At 43.5% G+C, this 27,367-nt stretch overlaps 3 protein-coding genes across 18 annotated transcripts in view; 1 reads left to right on the plus strand and 2 right to left on the minus strand.

Moving 5' to 3' along the window:
• Window positions 1-27,367, minus strand: part of RBFOX2 (RNA binding fox-1 homolog 2) — a 283,835-nt gene that overhangs the window by 235,718 nt on the left and 20,750 nt on the right. The gene's annotated exons all lie outside the window — the stretch shown is intronic.
• Window positions 4,288-6,017, plus strand: LOC116639718 (60S ribosomal protein L37a-like). The gene has a single exon (XM_032416264.1). The coding sequence runs from the start codon at window positions 5,543-5,545 to the stop codon at window positions 5,819-5,821; it is 279 nt and encodes a 92-aa protein (XP_032272155.1). The 5' UTR covers window positions 4,288-5,542; the 3' UTR covers window positions 5,822-6,017.
• LOC116639714 (phosphatidylinositol 5-phosphate 4-kinase type-2 gamma-like) lies at window positions 13,012-18,404 on the minus strand. The gene is given in 2 exon segments (XM_032416263.1): window positions 13,012-15,367; window positions 15,369-18,404. Coding segments are annotated over 2 exon segments (1,380 nt in total). The 5' UTR covers window positions 16,061-18,404; the 3' UTR covers window positions 13,012-14,679.

Consider the following 27,367-nt stretch of genomic DNA (forward strand, 5'->3'; position numbering starts at 1 on the left):
ATGTATTTATTAAGTCACGTGAGTGAAAGGTCCCTGTCTAACACACACACACACACACACACACACACACACACACACACACTCTTTCTCACTCACTCCTCCAGGTTCTAAACAGCCCTAAAGAAAATAAGGGGGGTGGAGGTAATACAAGGATATTTGAGGAGTCTCAAACTACTGTTCCCCTTAGGTTTATATCATCCCCAGAGGTAGTCGATATTTTGCTTAAAGGGGTCCTCTTCTAGAAAGTAGTGGTTGTGATGGGATTAAGACTGTTTGGCCCAATTGCGACACTGGATTCCTGCCAGAAGTCATACACTTAATTTCTAGTGGTTTTCTCCTCAAAGCAGAAAAATAACTATTATGCATGAAAAACAGCAAAGGTCTGAAGCTCTACCAACGCATCAAGAATCAGGTTTACTTGGCTCCCTGCTTCAATGACTCTGAAAGCCAAATTTACCCCCAGACGAAGTAGGTTTTACCATCAATTATGTGTAAATTAAGTGGTTTTTTTCTGGTTATAAACCAACCGGGGACAGGCGGGATGCAGTGCCTCTTGGCGTTGTCCTGAGTTTTGCAGGTAGCTTAGGTTCAGACCCTACATCACGTCAGGGAAGGGAAGGAGGCGGCACAAGCTACACAGCGGTAACACAATGGCACACGTGACCGCCACTGTCTCCAGGAAATACAGTTTCGCAAGGGAGACACACAAAGAGTGCTACGGAACATCACAGAAAGAATACCTTCTGGACTGGAGTGAGAACAGGGAAAGGTTTCCTTAAAAATGGAACACCAAATAGCTGAGATCTAAATAACAGGAGAGTATTAACCTAAATTTGCCAGGTTTATGAATTCATGTGTGTTTTACTTGATGGAAAATTTTCTGAGCAGGCAGGTAAAAAGCCATACAAGAAAAGATATGCCCAAAGGCAAGAAGGGGAAAGAAACAGCAAGTGATTCACCTTGCTGGGACATAAATACCAGGAAAGAAGCCTGTGGAAGGCCTTTAGTAGTGGAATAATAAATGTTTAATTGTCACAACAACTCAGCGATAGCTATTATTAGCTCCAGTTTACTGATGAGAAAAGTGGCCTGGACAAGGTCACACAACAAAGAAATGGCAGATTGGGGGCTCCTGGGTGGCTCAGTCGGTTAAGTGTGTGACTCATGATTTCGGCTCAGGGTCATGAGATCAAGCTCCACGTCAGGCTCTGTGCTCAGCGGGGAGTCTGCCTGAGATTCTCTCTCCCTCTCCCCCAACTCATGCTTTAAATAAATAAATAAATAAAATCTTAAAAAAAAAAAAAAGGCAGATCAGCAATAAAACCCATCCTCTTTCTGTTTCACTCCCCTCAGTTTTACCCAGAACATGACTAGGATTTGTCGGATTCCCAGACAAATCACCTTTTCCCTGGATAGCCAACCCTTGGTATCTAACACTTTTGAAATCCAAACACTCACCGAAGTTAATTTTAGCTCCATTTAGAAGTCAATCCCTCACTAAAATTTGGTGTACTCATTTTTTTTAATGTTTTCACCAATGTGGATTTCAATAACAACAAAAAGTTGTTTTCCCCTGATGCTGCAGAGGCCCAAAAATTTATGGCAGCACTAAGACGACAGCCCACACAGAAGTCCTTGTACGCTCTGTAATGCACAACACATCAGCATCGACTTTAGCTGGCAGCGGGGAGAGACAGAAGTTGGGACCCCACAATTATCCCTGTAAAGAAGCACACGAAAGGGAATGCAGGAATAAGAGCTACAATAATGGTAACACAAATAGCCATCTGTACTTGTAGCCAGTCATGCCAAGAGCTTTTAAACAGCCACATCCCTAATGCCTCCCTCTCCCCGCCATGCAGGTGGGCCCATTCCTCTCCATTCTTCTCCAACCCACGTAATTCCAGAGGAAGAGATAATCCGCTGCCAGGAGTAGGAGGCAAAGAAAGCTGCTGTACTTTTGCACACAAAAGACGACAGAGGAAGGGTCCTAACTCCCTTCCCTGTGTTCTATCCATTAAGCCAGTATTTCCCTATTTCTTCCATTGTCTGAACATACAGAAATGTCGCTCCTGTTACAACCCCCAGGTCCCTGCCACCCACGCTGCCCAGGCTGGATTAGGTGCCCTCTCCCGCCCACCTCATCGCTCACTCAGTACCTTTCCCCCTGCACTCACCACACTGCACCTCTCCTCAGCATCAGTCTCCCCCTTCTATACTGAGAGCTCCCAAGGACAGGGACTGTCTGCCTCCCTCCACATCCTCAACAACCAGCACAGTGCTAGGCATTCAGGCGCTGAGAAGGGTCATGTGGCGCACACAAGAACTGCAGAATAAAACGGGAAGTGGGCAGTGGGAGAGGAAATGCTTGGAGAGTAATCTGAGGTCTGAGGATCCAGGATATCTAAATAGAAATCATGGTACAGCCTCTAGACTGGACCAATATGTTGAGTGCAACATTTACATTAAAAAAAATCCTTTAACAGTCGCTAATAGATTTATAACAAAAGGGAAAGCTGAGAGTATCACGAAAAAATTAAAAACTAACCACAGTTATTATTAGTGTTATGTCCCCCAGAGCAGGACAGCAGTGAGGAGTGCAAGTCTACAAAGGTACCACAGCCCTGCCACCCAGCTCCCGTTCCCACAAACACCTTTTCACCGCTTTTTTTTTTTCTTTTTTTCTTTTCTTTTTCTGGAAACTTTTTTTGCCTCCCACATCCCCTTCCCCTTCCCCTCTCCACTCTCCCAACAACCTCCCAGAGAAAACAATGAATATGTGCAATACCCAAGAACGCTCAGAAAGACACGGCCCCGGTTCTCCGAAGTTCATCCTGACAGCTGCTGGCATGAGGAACACTTTGTTCCCAATTGAGCAGACTTCAGCTGGGTGACAAATGTGGCCAGGAACTCCTCAACAAGGTGCTGGGAACAATGGAGGATCTCAAAACCGTTCTTGGGTGCCACACTTCCCCATCTGCCCACAGCTCTACAACGGCAAGGCTTCTAGCAGGCTCTTCTCGGACTCTAACCCTACACTTCCTCCCCAGGGACATCCACTCTCCACTCCTCCTTACCAAGGGTACTTGTCAAAACCCCACAGAACCTGACAGAAAGGTAAAACAGGGAAAAGGGTGTGATAAGGTCCTGGGATTCTTTCAATTTAAAACCTTAGCTGTACTTTTTCTTGGGTTTTTTTTTTTTTTCTACTGAAGAAAACTACATAATTACTAAGAGGTGCTGATCTTTACCAAGATTTTACTTGCAATCACTGCAATATGATGTCAAAGCTGAAAGGAACCTCAGAAAAAATTTCATCATATCCCCACATTTCACAGATGGAGAAAGGCCCAGAGAAGTTAAGAACTGCCTAACTAGTTGCACAAAGAAATCCCTAGAATGTCAGATCCTAAATGTCAAGAGTTGTATCTAATCCATCTCCAGAGTCCAACACAGTGTACAGCACTTAATAAATGGTTGGTAAACTGAACTAAATGAACATAACTAATAGTGGGAAATCTAGGACTATGACCCACAATGTTTTACTTCAAGAACAGTGTTTAGGGATGCCTGGGTGGCTCAGTCAGTTAAGCGTCTACCTTCGGCTCATGGAATCAGGTCATGATTCCAGGGTCCTAGAATCGAGTGCCGCATCAGGCTCCTTGGTCGGCGGGGAGCCTGCTTCTCCCTCTGCCTTCTGCTCCCCCTGCTTGTGCCCAATCACTCTTGCTCTCTCTCTGACAAATAAATAAGATCTTAAAAAAAAAAAAAAAGTGTTTTTTCATCACATGTGACTAAAAAGCTGGGATCTCTGAATGATAATTCATGGGGGGGACAGCATACCCCATGGAATTCAGACTCTCTCCCTCCTCAACAACTAGGTATACTTCCTTTATCTCTGACACCACCTATAATTCCAACCTCTTTACATTCTAATCACTCTAAAAATCATACATTTCTGAATTGATTTCCTAAAATACCCCTTCTCTCACACTCAGAAGATCTTTTAATAACTCTCTTCAATTACTTTTTTTTCCCAAGTTTTTATTTAAATTCCAGTTAGTTAACATACAGTGTAATATTAGTTTCCATGCACAATGTAGTGATTCAACACTTCCATACAACACCTGGTGCTCGTCAAGACAAGTGTGCTCCTGAATCCCAATCACCCATTTCACCGATCGCCCTGCCCACCTCCCCTCTGGTAACCATCAGTTTGTTCTCTACAGTTAAGAATCTGTTTCTTGGTTTGCCTTTCCTCCCTCTCCCCGAATGTTCATCTGTTTTGTTTCTTAAATTCCACATATGAATGAAATCGTATGGTATTCATCTTTCTCTGATCTTCAATTACTTTCTTAATGATTGTCCTCTTTGGGTTCCCTCCTTATACCTCAACTTACCGCGAACTACAACTATCTCCCTTCCCTTGTGTTTCCCTAAGTCAATGGTTCTCAACCTTGGCTGCGTACTGGAATCATCTGGGGAAGTTTAAAAAAATATGAATTCCTGGGCCCTACTACCAGAGTTCCTGACTTAACTGGCCTAGGTGGGGGATGGCCAAGGAATGAAATTTTTAAAAACTCCCTAGGGGATTCTAATACACAGCTCACTTATGTTGACAGCCTCTGCCCGATACCCTCAAAAATTCACCGATTGGTCCATTATATACCCTAAAGATAACCTGTTCTGGATTTGCAAAATACTAGACTGAAGGCCCATTAGAATCACACCCTTAATTTACATCTGTCATATAATACTACTTTAGTAAATATGCCAGTGAAGTTCTATAAATCACTAATGATAATGAATGGCCAGTATCCCACTAAAAGACTATGGAGGAGAGGGAAAAAGTTACACTGGAGTTTTTGACTCAGAAACACATTTAGTTTATGTGTTTTTTTTTACCAAGGATCCAGAGTCCTTCAAATCCATATGGTCTTTGTTATCAAAAACAGCTTTTTGTGGCCAACCCCAAAGAAGCACAAGAACATATCATGTATTTTCATGACTCTGTTCATACCAATATTTCTGTCTGAAACACCCTTCCCCTGTCTGCATGGAAAACTCCTATTCGTCCTTCAAAGCCCAGTTCAATCTATTGCCCCCTTTAGTCATTCATTCATCAAAAACAGAATCTACTCAGTGTCAGGGATTTTTTCCAGGCAATGGAGATACAACACTGTACAAGACCTAGTCACTGGTCTCACAGTGCTTACATTCTACTTAGGAAGCCAGACAGTAAACAAGGAGGCAAATTAAAATAATTCCAAATGGTGGTTAAGTGATATAAAGAAGATAAAGCAATCTAACAGTACAGAGTAACGGTAGATAGTAACTTTCCCCAAAGGCAGACTCATTTGGTATTTCGAGACTGAATCAAGAACAGGGGGATTTACCGTATTCCTTTTACATTCCCAGCATTCAGTCTTAGTACCTACACAATGAATATTTTGAATGAATAGAAAACATACTGGTAAGAAAAGAACTTGTTTAAAAAAAAAAACCTGCCACCTCTGTGGGCTCAGACCTAGTTTGTGGCAACATGGCTAAACGCACAAAGAAGGTCGGAATCGTGGGTGAATACGGGACCTGTTGTGGTGCTTCCCTCAGGAAAATGGTGAAGAAGATTGAAATAAGCCAGCATGCCAAGTACACCCGCTCCTTCTGTGGCAAAACCAAGATGAAAAGACAAGGGGTGGGGATCTGGCATTGTGACTCCTGCATGAAAACCGTCGCTGGTGGCGCCTGGACCTACAACACCACTTCTGCCGTCACAGTAAAGATGGCCATCAGAAGACTGAAGGAATTGAAAGACCAGTAGAAGCTCCACCATTTAAAACATTGCTAGCCTACAATAAATGAGTTAATTTATGTAACTAAAAAAAAAAAAAAAAAAAGGTCTGCAGAAATAATCATAATCAATTAAGAGTCAAGAAGCATGAATCCTCACCTAAGTTTTTCCCACTACCTATAAGATTTGGGACCAATCGGGGCGCCTGGGTGGCTCAGTCGTTAAGCGTCTGCCTTCGGCTCAGGTCGTGATCCCAGAGTCCTGGGATCGAGCCCCGCATCGGGCTCCCTGCTCGGTGGGAAGCCTGCTTCTCCCTCTCCCACTCCCCCTGCTTGTGTTCCCTCTCTCGCTGTATCTCTCTCTGTCAAATAAAAAAATAAAATCTTAAAAAAAAAAAAAAAAAAAAAGATTTGGGACCAATCTCTTTCTCTCCTCTGTAAAATAAGTAGACTGGTTTAGAGCAGGACTATACTGCTCACCAGAGGTAAATAAAAAATGAAGTGCACAGGCAGAGGCCGTGTGGTATTGGAGCAAACAGGTTCCTATAGGGAAGAGCCACTGTGCGGATTCGAGAAAGTCCACCCCGCAGGAATGCAGGCCCACTGTTGCCCTGAAAAGCCAAGAATCTGGATTTCATGTGTGTTCTCCCAGTGTTTAAATATTAAATCCACATGCCTTCAAAATACTGTGTAAGCCAAACAAAACCCCATGTGTAAGGGCCAGACCACAGGCCTCCAGTTTGTAGCCTCTAGACTAGACCATTCTAAGCCCTTCTAGTCCTGACAGGGCTCTTCAAGGAGATACCTTCTTAAAAACACTGAAGAGACAATAGGATTAGAGAACAAAAAGTGAAAAGCACAGTCTCTGTCCCCAGTGTTCCAATCAGATCACAGAAGACTCTTCTTCATAATTCCTCAGGCAGTAACTTCTTGTTGCCCAGAAAGAATATTATGTGTCCTGGACAAAAAAAAATCAATCCCAACCTCTCCTTTAGATTATACAAGCAGTAAGTCCATTATATTTTTAGTGATCTGGAGTGAACGTTTGTGCTTTTGCCCACATGTGCTTAATAAATATTCCTCTCCTAGGCAATCAGGAAGGCTTCAATAGAGGCACAACTCATGTGCACGCACACACACACACACACCCCACAAAGCAAGGAAATCAATTATGCTGAAGACTGGCAAGATGCCCCAAAGACACAGCAGGAATTTGATATGAACAGCAGGATGAGGAAGAGAATGAATAATTCAGACTCCCTGATTCACTTAACAAAGTTCTGTCAAGCACAAGCTGAGACCCATGGCTTGTGGGCTGAGCTCCCTCATCTGAAAGGCAACGCTCCCTCACTAAATGGAAAGCTGACACTGCCTGTCCTGAAGGTGGGAGAGAGAAGAAATGACAAACTTGCACCGAGAATAAGTCAAGTTCTTTTCCCCAGGGACAATTCATCATAAAGGACCAAATCTGACAACAGATGATGTTTTCTTACCGTCATTAGCAGAGAAAAAGAACATGCATATTTTATTTATGTCCACCCTTTAAGAAGGCCTCCATTAGACTACAAAGCCAAAGTAAACAAGATAATGGGAAAGGTGAAAGAACAGTATCAGCCAGAATAGCTAAAACTATACAGACATCTTCCCAACCCCTACTGTCCTCCTTCCAAGGTTGAAGCAAGTTACCAACACTATCTTTAAACTAGCAATGATGACTGATTTATCAACTATTCATAAAATGCTTAACCTAAATTCTACATTATTTTTTTTATTTTTACACAGGCAATTCTGAAAACAGATTCAGATCTATCCTGAGAATTAATCAGTCCTTATAAACTCAGTCTGTTGGAAACCAGGGTTTTGTGTGTGTGTGTGTGTGTGTGTGTGTGTGTGTGTGTATGTACGTGTGTATATATTTATATATATGTATATATATAGTAAAAAAAAAACAAAAAAACAAAAAACAGAGCTGCTACATGAACGGCCTAGGGAAGAAAAAGAAATGTGAACCGACTAACCGGTTTTCTTGTGTCTCTATGATAGGGTTGGTGTTTTATCTTCCATTTTTGGTTTTCAATGACAAGAGTGAAATATTTGTTATCATTCAACATTTAAATCACTCAAATCTATGGTACTCACTGATGCAAGTAATTCCTTCAGTCTCACATCTGTGACATGTTACTTGTAAACCACATACCAAGAATGCATTAACTCCTGAGGGTCCTAATACTAAAATTGTATTGATACAAAAATCAACACAATTGAACACTAAGGCTGTGAAGACAGAGTCTCTATGCAATAAATAGATCCCAAGGGGCATCTGGGTGGCTCAGCGAGTTAAGCATCTGCCTTCGGCTCAAGTCGTGATCTCGGGGTCCTGGTATCGAGCCCAGCGTCAGGCTTCCTGCTCAGCGAAGAGTCTGCTTCCCCCTCTCCTTCTGCTCCTCCACCCCCTCCCCGCTCCCTGCTCATTTGCACACACTTGCTCTAATAAATAAATAAAATCTTTTTAAAAAGTAAAAATAGGGGTGCCTGGGTGACTCAGTTGGTTAAGTGTCTGCTTTCAGCTCAGGTCATGATCCCGGGGTCCTGGAATCGACCCCCGCATTGGGCTCCCCGCTCAGCAGAGTCTGCTTCTCCCTCTACTGCTCCCCCTGCTTGGACACACACACTCTCTCTCTCTCAGTCAAATAAATAAATAAATAAAATCTAAAAAAATAAACAGATCCCAAATATTATACTAGTTGAGTAGCAGAAACAGACTTTATCAAGAATTACTATCACAAAAAGTTCAGTCAAGAGTAAGCTCACACTCTTTTTTTTAAAAGATTTTATTCCTTCATTTTGAGAGAGAGAGCGCGAGCATGCACACAGGGGGAGGGGCAGAGGGAGAGAGCATCCCAAGCAGACTCCATGCTGAGTGCAGAGCCCGACACGGGGGCCCGATTCCACGACAAGATCATGACTGGAGAGGAAACCAAGAGTTGGACACTCAACTGACTGAGCCACCAAGGTGCCCTAAGAGTAAGCTCACATTTCTAAAAATCATTTTAAAAATTAGGCTGATTCCTCAAAGTTATCAAAAGCAACAAACAACTTCTCCAAAATTCCAATGGCTGAACAGGAGGTGTTTCAGCCCTAAAAGCAAAGAATAAATAGCATTTTAAAAAGTAATTAAGGGGCGCCTGGTGGCTCAGTCTGTTAAGATCTGCCTTAGGCTAACATCATAATCCCAGCCCCCCCCAATCGGGCTCCCTGCTCAGTGGGGAGCCTGCTTCTCCCTCTCCCTCTGCCACTCCCCCGCTTGTGCTCTCTGTCAAATAAATAAAATCTTTAAAAATAAATAAATAAACAAATAACAGCCTGCTCCTTCTGGTGACCATAACCAAATTTTCCTACCTGCTTCAGGTCAGCCCCTAAGGAATTAATCTATCACCCCATCATGAAGAGCCATGTGATCTAAAAGCAGTGGTTCCACCCAGAGACCCCCATGGACGAGACAGTGATTGTACCAGATGGAGACTGTTTGCCCACATTCTATGTTACAGATCATAATTCAAGAGTTCACAAGTCAAGCTTCTAAGGGTCACAGACAGAAAAGGGCCTCTAATTTCCAAACGCTTAATGACAGGCACTTCTAGAAATTAAGATAATATAAAGTCTTACCTGCTATTTCTTTTGTCAAAGAGCAAATAAGACTGCTGTTGATCAACTTTCAACAAGGTAGAAATGGAGGACAATCCTCCCAGAATAAGAATAAAATTTATTTGTTGAGTTTGGAGCAATGAGGATTATTTTTCTTTTTCTTTTTTCTTTTTTTTTTTTCTTTAAAGATTTTATTTATTCATTTGACAGAGAGAGACACAGCGAGAGAGGGAACACAAGCAGGGGGAGTGGGAGAAGGAGAAGCAGGCTCCCCGCGGAGCAGAGAGCCCAATGTGGGGCTCGATCCCAGGACGCTGGGATCATGACCTGAGCCGAAGGCAGACGCTTAACGACTGAGCCACCCAGGCGCCCCTATTTTTCTTTTTCAAATCTCCCCAAATGATGTTAATGGGCAGCCAAAACTGAGAAACATGGGTCTACCTAAGTTCTGAAACAAGCTAGCTAGGGCGGCTTAACTAGTGAGATAAGGGTAATATATTCAAAGGAGGTTTTGGCCTTTGCATTATGACTTTGAAATGATTATCTCTAGCAAAAGAACCAAACGCCACTCAGTGATCATTCACCCTGAAAATCTGGGACATGTATCCTACACAGATAAGGTTCTTTCAGTTCTAAAATCCTATAATCTCTCCAACCATTAACCATCTAATAAGTACTGGGCCTACTATATACCAGGTACTGTGCTAGATGATAGGAATTTAAACAGAAAAAGATCAAAGCTTAGTCCCTACCCTCAAGGAACTTACAGTTTGGTAGGAATTCAAAGTAAAGAGGTACTTGCATACGGTGAGGTAAATGCTAGAAAGGGAAAAGTGCAAGGAGCTATGCTAGCAGTCACGTGAGTTCTTAACCCCACCTGAGATATTCAGCAAAAGGTTTCCAAAGAAAACTGACCTGTAAACCAAGATCTCAAAGATGAAGGTTAGTGTGTAAAAGGTGGAGAGAGAAGTATTACAGAAGTAACTTCCAGTAGAGGTGCATGCTCTGTGCACGAGCGGGTCAAGTGTTTGGGAGATGAGGTAGGAGCTGGGTCACCAGAGCTGCCTGATGGGACTAAAGGGCACTGATATGATCAGAGCTGTTTCAGATGGATCACTTCTAAGAAAGGTCACTGAGATGCAGTGGCACAGGATGGGAAGGACAAAACTGAAGGCAGAAAGACCCCTGGGTAAGCGGGGGCACTGGTCACTGAGCTACACAAGAGCAGAGTTTTGCCAAAAGGGCAGATGAGGAGAAGTCAACTGTAGACATGCTGGCTTTGCAGTAACTGTGGGGCACCCAAGTGCAGATGCACACGAAGCAGTTGGAAACAGACATCTGAAGTGCAGGGAGGAGATCTAGGCTACAGAGAACAATCTGGAAGTTGTCAGCATATAGATGATAAATAAAGCCTTCGCTGTGGATGAGCTTGCCTCTGGAGAACACGTATAACAGAGGAAAAGGCTTAGAGCGGAATCCTGAATAATAGCAACTTCTAAGTGGGGGCTGAGGAAGGAACTAGGAAAAGGTCCTGGGGTGGGGGGGGGGGGAATGTTAAAAGGATAGTGCCAGAGAGGCATTTCAAGGACAGGGAAAACAGAAAGGATAGTCACTGGACTTAGCCACAGGGGTTATTGGTGACCTTGGGGGAATGGAGTTCAAATGTTGTAGTTGAGGAAGAAACTAGACTGCAATGGGTTCAAAGTGTATAGACACTTATTTCAAGAAGTTGGTTTGTAGTTTATAAAAAGGAGAAGAGTAAAAAGCAGCTAGAGGGTAGAGGAGACTAAAGGATTGAATATGCTAGACTTTAAGTTTAATGAGAGAGGCATGTATAATGTTGATAAGAAAAAATACACAAAGGTAGATTTAGGGGCACCCAGCTGGCTCAGTTGGTAAAGCATGTGACTCTTGATCTCGGGGTTGTGAGTTCCTGCCCCACAACGGGTGTAGAGATTACTCAAAAATAAAATCTTCAAAAAAAAAAAAAGAAAAGAAAAAAGAATTAAAAATCTAGGAAAGAGATCCAAGCAGGATTCACCATAGAATGGAAGAACAATACATTTTTCACTGTCACAGACACAGTTTATGGGGTTGATAGCAGGAAGTTAAGACTTCCAATTTGATAGCTTCTATTCCATCTATAAATTAAGAGGCCAAAATTCTTACTTAAGTGAAGGGAAAGTGAATGTAGGGCAATGACAAACATTTGAAACAGCTTTGGTGGCAAATCCCCAGGAGGGGTCACTCAAAAACAGAGAGACTGCCAGGCCGGAGTCAAGGGTCCAAGAAACGTTGGAAACCATGAAGGCAGACAGCTGTATCCATCTAGGCTGTGGTTTTGCTAGGTAAGTAAAACAAAATGAAAATAAAGAGAGAATACTGGCCAAAGAGCGGTTAAGCAAAAGAACTGTGAAATCTAAACAAGGGAGGGAGGGAGCAAGACGGGAGGTTCACAGGAAGGGAGAGAGTGCAGAGTGGGCTGGTACAGTGGACTTCTCCATGACACTGAAGAAAAGATGCAGTGGGAGTCACTGAACAAGAGCACTGGAAGAGCGTTAAAGAGAAGATGTAATGCCCTGTCTTTAAATTTCCAGAAATGAAGCAGTTCCAGATGGACAAGACGGAGGGTGTATCCTTCGAACAGGCCATGCAAGTACCTTGCGATTCCAGTCAGGGAAGCTGACTTGCGAAGAACAAAGAATGGAGAGGTCAGGGCCTACTGAGGTGCTGGATCAATCATCCGCCCAGCCGCTGGGGTCTCCTCCCATCTCTAATGACAATAAAGGTAGAAAGAAAGCCCACGAACCAGTGCCAACGTTAGGTGGTTTGGGGTTGGGTTTTTTTTTTTGTTTTTATTGTTTTTTAACAAGGGAGAGAAGCAAGGTAATCAATAAATGACAACACTAAGGGAAGAGGTTAGATGAGCCAGATTGCAAGCTTTTAAGGAGCAGAGAATTTCGCCCAAGGGTAAAAGATTAGATAGGAATACTGGAGAGGAGAGGGAGGACAGGATACCAACCTCCCTAAAGTAGAACAAAAACCACCCGGTAGGAGGGGGATGTGATATCCTCAGAAAGAAACCGAATTTAGTTAAGAGGAAGGGGTAGAAATAACTCAGTGAAAAGGCTGAGGATGAGGAAGACTGTTTACTACGCAACAGGAAAAATGGGACAGTCTGTGAGGGGAGGGGCCACTGGAAGGTCAGGTCAGGAGCGAGAACACACAGTCGGGCCTGAGATCACAGGAGTATACAGATGGCCATCCTGGATGCTGACCAAGCAGTGCAGAGTTGAAAGAAATGATTGGTTTGGCTGCTGCGAGGTTTCTTTAAAAAGAAAAAAAGAAAAGAAAAGAAAAAAGAAAAGGAGAGAGTCCCAACAGTTCCTTAATGGAAAACTGGCAGGGTGAAGAAGGACTTGGGCCTTTTTTTTTTTTTTTTAAATACACAAGATCTTTTTTATTAATTAATGAAACAAAAAAGATGAAAAACAGAAGCAACAAAATGAAGACCATACTGCTCATGATACATCAGCCACATGGTCAGAAAACCAATTTCTAAAGAGCGACAGCTACTGGTGTCATGGAGTTTTATTGCATTCAACAGGGGAAAGGTAGACGGCTGGAATGAAAAAGATCAGCGGGCCCCTGATGGGAAGATATTATAGGGGCTCTAATCCTTAACTGTGGATTCCTCTTGTTACTTCCTTTGGAGAAGATGGAGGGGAGAGAGGAATTCTCCTTTATGACTGTATGACTTCTTGTGAGACAAATCAGTCGAGCTATATACAGTGCAAAGAATCCTTGCATCCCCATAGGCCAGTTGCTAGTGCCCATCTTTATGTTAAAAAAAAGTGTGGAAGCCATAAAGGGGATCGAGGGGAGAGTAGCAAGAATGGTTGCCTTAGCCCCAAAGGCATCAGGGGATGGGGAGGACACTATCTGGGTCATCAGAGTCCTCTACATTCTGAGACTATCACATGTCATTTCAACTCTTTGGAGGGGGCTGGGTGATTTGAGTCCTGGCTCTGACTCCTCTCTGGGGGTGGAGAGTGAAGATGACAAAGAAGTCCATCTGTCCCTTGGGAGACACAGTAGCAGTATGAGACAGAAAAGAACAGAATAACAAATCCAACTGGAGAAAGGATTTGAGAAGGGACTGAGAAGGAAGTATGCTAGGTGCACACCTCCAAGGAGTAGAGCAGGTTCCCACACTTGAGTCCTTCATCCTCTTGAAGTGACCAGAATTGACCCAGGCAGAGATATTCCCTTCTGGTGGGAATAAAACCTCAGGGATGGCTAGACATGAAGAGAGGAAATTTAGCACTGGGAATGAACCTTTTACCCTGGCCCATCATTCCAGCCTCCAAAACTGCCCACACTCCCCACTGAAGGGTTCCAGCCCCAGGAGGGGTGTGAGGTCCTGGTGAAGAGCAGTAGCAGTCCAATGTCTTCACCCAGGCTTGAACACTTTGGCCATCTCTGGGCTCTTGTACCCAGAAGTACAGGGGTGGGGGCTGGAAGTAGGATGAGGGAAGAGACTGGAGAGGAGTCAATTCTTGACAGACACCTTTTCCAATTCCCTGCATAATTTCAAGTGTCCTCGTGGGTCCCACCTCTGTGAGGTGCCAGCCGGCTCGCCACTCCCCACCCCATTAGTGTGTAAGATGGGCCATATCCCATCACATGTGTGCATGCCAGCACCCACAACTGTAGTATCTTGAAAGTCCTCCATCCCAGGGCCTACTGGGAAGGAAGCATGCCACAGTGAGTTCTATAAAGTTATCAGCAAAATTCAGACACTCTTAGTTCATCCCACACAGCAAAGTGCATCCAGAGTAGTTGCTTGAGCCAGGTCCATCTGTCCAGTCAGGTCCTGAAGTTGGCAAGTAACCCCCTTCCCCCGTCTCCTCCTATGTTCTAGAAACAAGAGGACATTTACAAAGATCAAGGCACTTGGGAGTGAGTCAACAGTAACACTCTAATGAAGCAAGCAGAATGGTTGGAGGGGAGGGAGAAAAGGAAGAAAACTGGACAGGGGGAGATAGGATAGTGTATTTCTGAGGGTCAGGAAGAGCCTACTCAACAAGATGGAGTTATCTGGATGCAAGGAGCCTATAGCTGGAATTTAACAAAGGAGGAAAGGAAGAAGTAGTGATCAGCATATCCACAATTCCCCCAAGCCTCTCAGAACCCTGCCACCTTGAAGATAAAGCAGCAGTCAGCATGGAGTCAGGCAGTCTCTTAGGCAAAGATGTTGGTAATAAAATCCAGGAATCGCTTAGCATACTGCTCAGGATGGACAGTAGAGATCTCTGCCCCAGCCCCATGCTTGACAGTTTTCGCTGCATGAGCTGCTTTCTTCTTGGCATCATACTGTGTCAGGATGTCGATGAGACCCATGAAATACACCTCCTTCTGGGGGGCCCCCTCAGCACTCTGGATGGCGTAGACATCAATGAAGGACTCAAACTCTCCAGGGCCCAGGGGCCGATGAGAATGGATGTAGCCACCGATACCCTCAGGGGAGGTGCCATAGGAGCCCACCAGAGCGGGTGGTCCTGTCAGGCCACAGTCCCCATCCCCCTCTGACTCCTCCTCCCGCACAGGCCCCTCCTCCTCTGGGTCAGAGCCCCGAATGATGTCGTGGATGCCCAGCAGAAGGCTGTAGTCCATGATCTTCAGCTGCACTAGGAACTCCACATCTCTCTTTAGCTTCTCTAGGAATACTTTCTTCTCCTCTTCACCAATATAAACCTTCTGGTTCTTGTTGAGAAAATCCATATCCTTAAGGGTGGGTAATTCTTTAACCTTTTCCTTATTGCTGGCTTCTCAGGATACAAGGGAGCCCTTGAGGTCATACTTCCTGTGCACAGGAAGACGGTGGCTAAACATGTTACGCATCACAAGCATGTAGCTGTCTTCACTATCCGCTGACCCGGTACATCCCCAGGAACTGGGGCAGCAGTGTGTTCCCATGGCACTTCACAATGTACTGGTGGTAGCTGGAGAGGCTGCTGTGCATGTCAGCAATGTCCTCACTGGATACTTCTTTGACGACCAGAGTTCCATCGTAGGAGATAAGGAAGCGACCGTTGCTGCCTTCACTTTCACTCGGGGGACTTCGGGTGAGGGATACCAGGAAATCTTGGTCATCAATGCCAAATCGATCACGGAGGTTCCTGAAGACCTGGGGGCAATACTCCTTGAACTTGAAATGACTAGGCAGATTTTCCCTGTGGAAAAGGTGATTGTTGACCTTGATCTTGGAGCTAGCCTTAAAGTCGTCTGGCAGCAGCATCACGGGGGGAGGCACCTGGCTGAGCTCACTGATCGAGTGGGCTACGCCCCACAGGAACACGCCCACCAGCGGGTCGGCCGCCCGGAACGCCTTCACCTTCTGCTGCACGAAATGCTTCTTCTTGGTTTTGGAGGCGAAGCTGAAACCCGGGCCGAGGGCCGCTGTCGCCGCCAGTACGGTGGCCGGCGGGACAGAGGAGGACACCATAATCTCCCTCTCCCGTGCACTCGACGGGAGTGGAAGCCGGAGCCCGCGGCGAAGCAGGCTTCCGACTCCGGAAGCGGTGCTCATCTCGGACTTGGGCCTTTTGATAGGAGTCAGCATCAGCCGGGTTTAAGAGAGCTTTCCGGAGGGGTCAGGGTCTTAACTGCAGGCCAAAACAGGACTACTGGCATCCCACATGCTCTACCATACATAAAACAATGGCAGCCTCTGGTCTCTGGAGAGAGGGGGCGTCCTCAGGCTCTGCAAGGAAAAAGCCATGGCCTAGAATACCTATATTGCCACAGCAGACAAGAACACTGAGCAGAGTCAGTTATGATCTGGACCCATTCAAGCTGACCAGAACACGCACCAGAGTCAGGCTTCTGGTACGGTATCAGGGACTGAGCAACCAATACATAACATCAAATAAAGAATGAGAGGCTTAAGATTCAGGAATTTTGATGTCTCTAATAAAAAGCATTACTAAGCTAAACAATTACACTGCTGCAAGTCTAACATATGTAACTGCTCTGGTGCTAAGTGCCTTACTTGCAATATCTCATTAGTTTTCACAACTCTATGAGGCAAAAACTATTATTAACATTTTACAGATGAAGGAACTTAGCCTCAGAGAAATTAAGAAACTTGTCCAAGGTTATAAATGTATTAAAGCAGCAGAGCCAGTAGGACTCTAAGCCCCAAACTCTTCATCACGGTGCTCTATACCTCTCCCGGCACCATGGGCTCTGCCAACCTCTCTAAGCACACATCCTCTTGAATATACAACTCAGAATAGCTGTTATTAGGGAAAACACAAAAGAAATAAAAGGCATGGTCCTCAAGAAAACCAAGTCTGCTTAGAGAAACGAGATACACACACACACACACACACACACACACTCTCTCTCTCTCTCTCTCTCTCTCTCTCTAAAGCTCTATTCTCACGGAGACCAGACAAACACTGACCCTCACTTATTATGTCCGCTAGGTCCCGTGTCCTGTAGGTCTTGCCTCCCGTGTCAATCTCAACTTCAGAAGTTTGAGACTAAGCCAAAACGAAAACAGCTAGAGGGAGGGGAGGCATACATGAGCCCACCTTTAGCCACTCAGCAGCAGTTTATTTGCACACTCCTATCTAACAGGACCTTAGTTCCCACGCTACAGCTTAAGCTCCCTGAGCGCACCATTTATGTCTCTACCCCACCTTCACTCGGCCTCACATACAAGTGGAACTCACCTCCATTTCCCTTGTATTAGAAAATACAGTGATACCCTGGCTTTCCTTTCAAACCTCTCTGAGGTAGAATGAGATACAAAATAGTTCTTAAGTGCTCTGAATCTTAATTAAGAGAAATATGATATACAAGTAATAACAACACATTTACCATGGAATATCTAAACAGCCTTATTCCACTACTAAAAATCAACTGAGGCACAGACATGCCACACATAAACATAGGCATATACAAGTGTTTAAAGCTTAAGCAAAGCTGAATTCAACCTTGCCTCCCCCCTTCCACCCCCGCTCCATGAACCAAAAAAAAAGACAATTTTGATTATAAGTCAGAGCTGGCGTCCTCAAAATGAATAAACCTGTTCCAGGTAACACCGCTGAAGTAGCAGGTGCAGGTAAAATGGACTTCAGCCACTGAACTCTAACCATTTCTAGAGGCAGTCAGTGAAATACAGGTACACTAACGGGAAAACAGGAAAAATAGGGAGGCATAGCAATTTCCAAATACGTCCACAAATTTCTTTATACTATTCCCTTCAAGAAGTGGAGCCTAAAAAAAAAAAATAAGTGGAGCCTAACTCTCCTCCCCTTAAGAAGAATTAGACTCAAGACACTTGCTTCTAACAAATAAAATAAAGCAGAAATGACAGTGTATATCCAGGGACTCGATCATTCAAAGCACTTGCAACTTCCCCTTCACCTGCTCTCTTCCTTACTCGATCTCTCACTTGATCACTCACTCTAAGGGAAGTCAACATAAGGTAAGGAAGACACTCAAGGAGCCTAAGGAGAAGTCCTTAGGTCTCCTACCAACAGCCAGCGAGGAACCGACAACATGCCGATAGCCGTGAAATGAACCATCTTGGAATCCTCCAGCCCCAGTTCAGCGCAACAGTTTCACTGGAACTTCATGAGGGATTCTGAGCCAGAACCACATGGCTAAGCTGCTATCGGATTTATGACCCACAGAAGCCGTGAGATAATAAATGTCTGCTGTTTTAAGTCCGTAAGTGTAGGGGTCATTTGTCGCATGGCAAAAGAGAACTACTATCGACAGCATGTTGATGTACACTGGGTCCTGAGTCCCAAACTATCACTTGGGTTCTGGAAACAGACACTCCCAGAGAGGAGCACACCGGGAGTTCAGTAACCTCCTCTTCTGTTTGTAGCAGTGATGGCTAACAGAACTATAATGAGAGCAAGAAATATGGGCCATTTATGTAATTTAAAATTTCCCAGTAACAACATTAAAAAAAAAAAAAAAAGGTAAGATAAATTTTAATGTACTTTATGGAATCTAACATATCCAAAATATTAGCATTTCCACATGTTAATATTTCAACATTCGTCAATATTTTTAAAATTTTCAATGGAATTTTTTTTTCACCGAGTCTTTAAAATCCAGTGTGTATTCTACACTCACAGTGCATCTCAATTTGGACTAGCCATATTTGAAGCCCACGATAGTCATGGGCAGCTAATGGCTACCATATTAAAGCAGGTCTAGACAATTTTTTTCTGCAGCTTGTTACCCTTTGAGAAATGAGTCTAGAGCTCAAAGAGGTAAAAGCAAAAATTGTTTTTAAATACCTAAGGAATTTTTTAAAATTTTCCATACTGAGATACATCATTTGTATAGGTTCCCGAGCTGGGAAGGAGTGGCCTTCATGGAAGGAAAGAGGGAGGCCAAGGGCAGTGCTTGCTGTTAGGAACAGGAGGGACCACTTTGAAAACATCAACATCAAGAATCAGAGGGAGTACAGAGAACATCACCTGCGCTTTTAACCGACACTTCCTTCAGTGTCCCCTCATCTACCCATTTCACACATAGCCCTACAGCCATCTGAAAAGGAAAGCTACAGTTTGTTCTGAAGCAGGTCTGGAAGGAAAAGGGGTTTAAAAAAAAAAAAGGCAAAGTAAAGGAACATTTGGCTTTCTCAAAAACACTTCTCCAGCTAACACATTTGCCTCCCCTCCCCCGGCGATGTTATCTGCTAAGATCACTGCTGTGAAGGGGGACAAATCAAAACCAGAGCCCTCAGCAGACCGTAATCTCCACAAGAAAATCTACTCCAGTGCAACCAGAGCCGCCCTTTTCTTCTCCCGCTCCTACTTCTTGAGAAGCTAGATTCAGACCGCTATGGAAAAAAGCCAGTTGTGTGAGTCACTGCAGCCATCCCAAGGGGCCTGGGCAAAATCCAGAGGACAGCTGGAAACAGCTGTTGTGAGGTCAACTGCAACTGGGGGGTAAGGAGGAAAAAGAGGATGAATTCATAGTTCATTACACATGATCCCATTCTGGCCTCAGAAAAGCTGGTTTTTATTTTCTCAAACAAAAAGTTGCTTCTCCCTTCTTACTTAAAATTCTTCTCCTAATGAAGGAAGCAACAACGGATTCACCAGTATCACCCCCTCAGACGATCACCCAGTGTCTCCCACAGTGGGGGGTAAACAGGAACCCACCAGGTAAGGTAAAAACTATTAAGGAGCCGCAGTAAAGGCAGACACCTTTAACTTGAATAAAACTCTTAAAAAAAAAATCACCAGGAAATATGAGCTTGCCAAAATTTAGCAGAGAAAGAGACTCAGGGAAAGAGAAGTTCCACTCTCATTCCTTGCACGCTAATGATGTTACAAGCACTGTTGATGAAGGAAAAAGGAAGACATGCCGGAGAGTGTTTGCACGACTAGGAGGCAACTAGCCTCTAGACTTCTAACCCACTTTCCTACTCGCCAAAAGAATGTCAATCTTCACACATCAGCCCTTGAGGTCCTGAAGAAAAGGTGGCTGACATCTGGTCCAGATACTGTGTTAAACAATGTAACAACAGGTACCTTTCCTACACAAGAACCCCCTGGAGTCTGATAAGTAAGGGAAGAACGGGGATTTCCTCGTATCTGACAACAAACTAGTATTACTGGGCTCCGGTAATACACGACATAGGGAACTGGTAAGCATGCTTCCTCTCCACCTGGTCTCAGTGCCCAGACAGGCACCCTTCAAAACCCCTGTGCCTATAGTTCCAGTGATTTCTACCCACACACACTCCACGGTACTCAGTTGTGGATTCTACAGTCATTTTAGACATTCACATGGTAGAAGCAGTCCCTATTCCTCAAATTCACCAGGCAAACTACCTATGAGAATAGCAGAATTGCTGCCTTCAGAAGAGGTCTAGGGAGATTTTTAAAAGCCAGTGAAAAATCCCTTCAATTCTCCCAGTTGCCCACCTGCCATCAAGTGACACTGTTCCTCAAGTAAGATACAAAGATTCAAAATCTCTTTATTACCCTCCCTTCTCCAAAGTGCTGTTTTTCACTACAGAACTTTAGTTATTTCTTCCACAAATGTTTAAGTATTTACTATATTACATCATATATAGGACTTCTTGCAATGAACTTCCAAAGCCAGCCACTGGAGATCCTGCCAAGAGCAGAAGGAACTGAGATGGGGAGGGAGTGTAGAGGAAAGTCTGAGTCAGCTTCCAGGGCCAGAGGAAAGTTTCCCTTGGCCTCCCAGGTATAAGATTACAATAATTAATGACAACTTGTAAAAGTCTTAAAAACTTTTTCAGTTGCCAGAGCTTACATTCTGGATCCCTTTTATTTTTTCTCCTTTATGTCTCACCTTTCCAAGCGTCCAGCAAACTTAGAAAAACAATTGTGGTACAATTCTATCCTAAATACAGTCTTTCTCACCAACAAATCAGCAAGGTTTAGGACCCTTCACCATATTTTACATCAACTTAAACTGTTATTTAACTTTCCTGAGTTTATACACCATCTACCCAACTAAATCAAAAGCCTTTACAGAATATCCCCTGGATCTTACTCTTCCTATCCACACTACCTTACACTGAGCAGAATCTCAAACAACACCTCTTGGTTAGCTTTTATTTCATATCAAAGAATGCAGGGATGAGACGGAGAGACTGGATCTAAAACGTGCAAAATGAGGAAGCAATGAGGGACGCCTGGGTGGCTCAGTCGGTTAAGCGTCTGCCTTTGGCTCAGGTCATGATCCCAGGGTCCTGGGATTGAGTCCCGCATTGGGCTCCTTGCTCAGCGGGGAGCCTGCTTTTCCCTCTCCCCGCTGCTCCCCCTGCTTGTGCACGTCCTCTCTCTCTCTCTCTCTGACAAATAAAATCTTTAAAAAAAAAAAAATGAGGAAGCAAGGAAGGTGGGTCTTTCCAAAAGAAGCCACCCTCCAGAAGTGGAGAAGAAAGTTTTTTTATCAAGTCTTAGGACAAGATGACATCTGAGGCCCCTGCATCTCCTCACAACAGCCAATCTCTGAGTAACACAGCTCAGCAGCCAAAGCCACTTACACTTTCATCCCCTTCTCCTCCAGAAAGTACTTCTGATAACCGCAATAACTTCCTTTCCAATGAGCCCACGGTGGCAGCCACTGCCGTAATAACCAGCAAGGATTTTAGTAAGTCTAGTCATCTGTTTTGAAGGGCAACCTGAGGAAGCCAACAGACAAGCATGTCCCATGCCCACTTGGGGGGCGGCGGGGGGGGCCCGTGAGGTTGAAAAGGTAACAAGGAGGTTGTGAGAGGAAATTACCACCAGCTGTAAGGTCAGAGTGTATTCACCTTAATATGTTCATGGTAGTAACCATACGATTTTCTTCAGGGCTTTTTCTTCCCAACTGAGGCAACAAGAAAAAAGAATCATAATTAGGGTCCAAGGGCAAAGTACAAATTGATTTTTAAAAAATAAGTAATGGAGGAACACCTGACTGGCTCAGTCGGTAGAGCGGCTGACTCTTGATTTCTGCTCAGGTCACGATCTCAGGGCCATGAGACTGATTGAGCCCCGCGTTGGGCTCTGCGCTGGGCGTGGAACCTGCTTGAGATTCTCTCTTTCCCTCTCCCTCTGCCCCTCCCCCTCTAAAAAAATAATAAGTAATAATTGAACCTTAGACTTCAGAGGGTCTGGTCACATGAGAATTTTAGTTAACTACACATTGCTGGGCACGTACTATCATCCATGCCTAGCAGACAGGGAAACTACGAGGGAAGCAGTGGAGTAGCTCAGCCCAAGTCTTCATGGAAGACAGGTGTCCACAGGCAGAAGCTAGGCTCCTTAAAGGCATTAATTTGTGGGGAGAACTTGTCTTAGACATAAAATACAAAACACACAGGAACCCATTATTAACTTTATAAGATTTAATATCTAAAAGCAGGAAATGCAGAAGTCAGAGTTCTTACAAGAATGCTAAAACCCGTACATGATATTTAAACACAGAATTTTAGACCTGGAAAGGGACTGATTGCTAGACAATAAACAATATTATAATAACAATTCCAAAACACACTTGTGTCCAAGGAGTCAAAGCACCTGGCTTTAAGTACTATGTATGTGCAGCATGAGGAAGACTGAAGCTTTAACTTTTGAACTTTAGGATTTGTACTAATTCACAACTTTTTATTACACTTACCTTTATTCTAAGGAAGGAAGGAAAACGGAGGGATGGAGGGATGGAGGGAAGGAGGAAAAGAGGGAGAGGGAATGAACAAAGGCACCCAAAATGTGTTTTACCTTCTATGATACAAAAAATGCATCCCACTTGGGGTCTCAGTAGCTACCTTCCTTGTGTCTGTTTTCCTTTGCTTTTCCTCGATCTTCTCTAGGGCTGTTTTGGGCCTTTTGCCTGTCTTCCTTTTGTGTCTGCCTACCAACCTCTTTACCTCCTTCCCTATCCCTGCCCCCAACTTCACATCTCCACACAACACAAAAGTAAATTTCACTCAAAAGCACACAATTGTTGTAACTGAAAGTTCCTTACAATGTTACAAATCATCTGATGATGGGATCCTTCCAGTTTAGGAAACTGAGGCTCTGAGAGATTACATAATTTGCCTGATGTCACAAAACTAATAAACAACAGAACTGAACCTAAAATCCAAGTTGTTCCATTATAATGCTAAAAGAAAGCACAAAAAGTTTTTTTTTTTTTTAAGATTTATTTATTTATTTGAGAGAGAGCGCACACACACAGAGGGAGAGGGAGAAGCAGATTCCCAGCTGAGCAGGGAGCCCAATGCCCAGGACCCTGGGATCATGACCTGAGCCGAAGGCAGACGCCTAACCAACTGAGCCACCCAGGCCCCCCGAGAAAGTTATTTCTTAATCTCAGAGTGGAGAAGGTCTTTCCCAGGGAAAAAAACAAATAAATAAATAAACAAGATCCAAAATTTTGAAAATACCTTATATATTCAACTACATTCCAAGACATATGCAAACACATACACATACTTGGTAAGCTATAAACAAATTCAAAGGACAAGTGACAAAATGAATGGAAAGTTTTGCAACATGAGTGACAAGAGCTAATTTCCTTAATGCATAAAGGTTCTTATCAATTAAAAAAAATTCTTTCAAACCTGAGTTCATGACAAAGAAATACAAATGAATTTGAGACATATAAAAAAAAGATCCCCTTATATTACAGACATACAAAAGATCAAGATACCATTTTTCACTTAGACTGCTGAAAATCCAAGTATGGAAACAGTTTGCCAAGAGGACTGGAAAAAGTCACTCTGCTTTGCCGTTCATAGGAATATACAATTTTGGAGGCTGCTTGGCAATACCTATCAAAACTTTTGATGTACCTGCCCTTAGAAACCAACAATTCCACTTCTCAGAATCTGTCCTCATGTACTTACCTATGTGCACAGAAGAACACATATATAAGCAGCACTGCTTATAGTAGCAGAAGACTGGAAACAACCTACATGTCTAACAACAGGAATGTTTAAACAAATCATGATTTAAAAAAAAAAAAACTTTCTATGGAATACTATGTGGTCATTTCCAAAGAATGAGGTTGATCTGCATAAACTGAAACAAAATGTTCCCTAAAACATTCTGTTCAATGAAAAACAAAGAAGAGCCTTTAAGGTATATAAAGGGGTATGCATCTCTAAGTACATACAGAAACAGAATTCCTCTACAACAGAACAGAAACTACCAAGGCTTCTATCACACCAACACTCCAAAAGGAACTCTAGGACTCTTCCAGTTCTGTAAAAAGCTCCTACATCAGTAAGTTCTTCTCAATTGCTAACATGCAATAACCTTCTTCAAAAGACTTGTCCCCTAATACCTCTCCCTGAACTCCTGAACCCTATACAACGAAGCTCTCTGTTCCTTCTCAACCCCTTCTTTGCCTATGTACCAGCTCATCACCTGGGCTCCCTGGTAACAGCTTTGAATTTTTCTTCACTCTCTCAATATTTCTCTATATTAACATCAACTCAATTTCCCCATTAACCTACCCCATAGCCTTCCAAAGCCTAAAGGCCATTACTAGGACTTGACATTCTCTTTGCTCTCCCCACTGCTGCTTTTCTATCAATTCATTTCATTCATTTTTCATCAAACATTTATCGGGTGACAACTGTATACCACATATAATAAAAAGTCAAAAAGAGAAACCTAACACCTCGTCCCTGTCTCAAGAAATGTGCAGCCTAGGACAAATATTCCAAAGCAAACCTCTTGCATACCATATAAGAGAAGGAAAGAAAATAGATGCAGGGGAGGCACTCTGATGTTCAGCTACACATCCCAAACTGACAGCTCTGGCTACTTCCATAGAAGGAATTGCAGGTGGTGGTCAAAGTTGCCACCGGCTTTACATGTTTATTTCTGGTTTTTTATTTGTAAGACTATATTTGCATATTAGCTTATAATTTAAAATAAACTTTAAAAAGGAGGTGATGTCTAGCTAATCTTTATGTCCCTAATGACTACCTAGCGTGCTGCCTGGCAAATAAGTGGAGCTCCATTAGCGATCACTAAATAAAAGCACAAACGGATGTGCAGAGTTCTACACAGCACAGTGGAAGGGAGGCGAAACAATCATATTCTGTTGCCTTTACTCAACGAAGTTAATGCAGGGTTTCTCTACCTTGGCACTACTGACATCTCAGACTGGATCACTCTTCATGTGGCAGCTGCCCTTTGTGTTTTAGGGTGGTAAAGCAGCAGCCCTGGCCTCTACCCAGCAGACACCAGCAGCACCGCGACATCCACAAAAATCAAAAACGTCTCCAGATGTCACCAAATGTTTTGGTGGGCAAAATCTCCCCAAGTTGAGAACAACTAAGTTAATGCTTATACATCATTCTACTTCCTCAACTGCCATGACCTTCTTTCAACCTGCCCGATGATCCCAATGCTTGGTCCTCAATGTCAGTACTCAGGCTGACTACCCTTCCAAAGCCTCCAAGTTCTTCAACCTATTTATTTCCAGCAGGCTTTCCTCCACCATAATCATCCATCTGATAACTATTCCTTAGGAATCGTCACTACCCAAACTCTTCCAACATCAAGATCTCAAATTTGGATCACAAGCTCCTGTCCTTTATCTTCTCCCACCCTCTTAACTGCACCTCAACTTGTTTGTTCCAGCTTCCCTATGCCCAGCCCAGGGTAATGTGCACTTGACTACTTGTGGGCTTCTCAGTACAGTCTGATAAAGTTAAGAAACCATCAGGACCCCCTCAATCCAAGCTGCCACTTAACTGAGACTTAGTAATCCTTTTATTCCACTTTTTGATGAATTCTTACTACACTGGAACAGCACCTACTTCTTTTTTTTTTGGAAAGAGCCAAGATGTCCATCAACAGATGAATGGGTAAACAGTACCTACTTCTAAACTTCCTCTCCTCTCCTCAAAGTGTCAACAACACCCTACCTACAGGTTACTTTTCTTCCCTAACTGAAGGAAGGAGGTCCTTTGACAGGAGCTTAGTCACCTGCCTTCTTACCTCGTACATAGCTGGTGCTCAAAAAATAGGTTAGGAAGAGAAAACATCATGGCTTTATACTGGCTCTATTTAAAAGAGTGATTTTTTTTTTTTAAAGATTTTATTTATTTATTTGACACAGAGAGAGAGAGACAGCTAGAGAGAGAACACAAGCAGAGGGAGTGGGAGAGGGAGAAGCAGGCTCCTGGCCGAGCAGGGAGCCCGATGCGGGGCTTGATCCCAGGACCGTGGGATCATGACCTGAGCCGAAGGCAGACACTTAACGACTGAGCCACCCAGGCGCCCCTAAAAGAGTGATTTTTATAAGGAAAAAAAAAAGCTCTAAATCTCATTCTGATTCAACATTTTATTCTGCAACTCTAAGCAACCTCAAGGAAAGTCAACATGCCTCTCCAGTTTCTCAAGCTATCCCCACCGACCGATGGCACATACTGCTGCAGCAAAGGGTTCCTCGGAGTAATCATTAAAGCATAGTGAGGTTTTAGAATGAAAAATAAGGTATAAGCTCCAATGGTACCTGACCATACAATAAATAAAAAGTGCTGCCCATAACTGTGAGTGACTCCCAATTCCGTAACTCCGTGAGATGCAGAGAAGTACCTGAATGGGCTAAGAGAACATCAATGGCAATCCCACATGCTAAAGACCCATGCCGTGGTTCTCTGTGAAGAATGACCAATATTCTCCAAGAGTACAACCACTCTGCAGTAGGACACAAGGCTTTAAGTAATTAATTAGGAGAAACAACTGTACAATATCTTTAGAATTAAATGTCCCGTTTTCACCCACCCTAATGCCTTCTACAGGTACAAGCTTACTGTCAGAAGAAACAGCATATGTGCTCCACTTAAAGAATCTCTAGGTCCCTACAGAATCTAAGGCATAACACTTTCCACCAGCTTTTGTCCCATGAGATAATTATGGAATAAGAAGCTTGGCAAAAGCTTTGGCAAAATAGAGCCAATCGTTTTTCAAGACATGTTCTAAACTTTTTTCTTGACCTTCAGCTTATGGTAGCTTAGACAAGTATCTTAAAAGCATTTCTAGTCAGCCGTTTTTGGTAACTTGGGAGCAAAATTATTTTTAGCTAAAAAAGTTTATTTCAATCCCTCTCTCATAACTCAGAAGCATCTAACCAGGTTTGGTTCAAGCTTTCCAGAATAATTTTTCTTTGAGTGAATTCAAAGCATAGGACATTCCAGCTTCAAAGGAGAAACTTTCTCCTTAAAGAGGCATTGACAACTAAAATGTGCTAATATACAAGATATGTAAAAAACAGAAAACAAAAATCACTTGCCTACCTGCCACCTACCCTAGTATACTGTGAGATTAAGCACATTAACATTCATAAAATTTTTTGAATGCCTCTGATGGACAAAACATTGTTGTTACAGCATTCCAAGCTA

The sequence above is a fragment of the Phoca vitulina genome, unplaced genomic scaffold (assembly GCF_004348235.1).
Source record: "Phoca vitulina isolate PV1807 unplaced genomic scaffold, GSC_HSeal_1.0 scaffold19, whole genome shotgun sequence".
Lineage (NCBI taxonomy): Eukaryota > Metazoa > Chordata > Mammalia > Carnivora > Phocidae > Phoca > Phoca vitulina.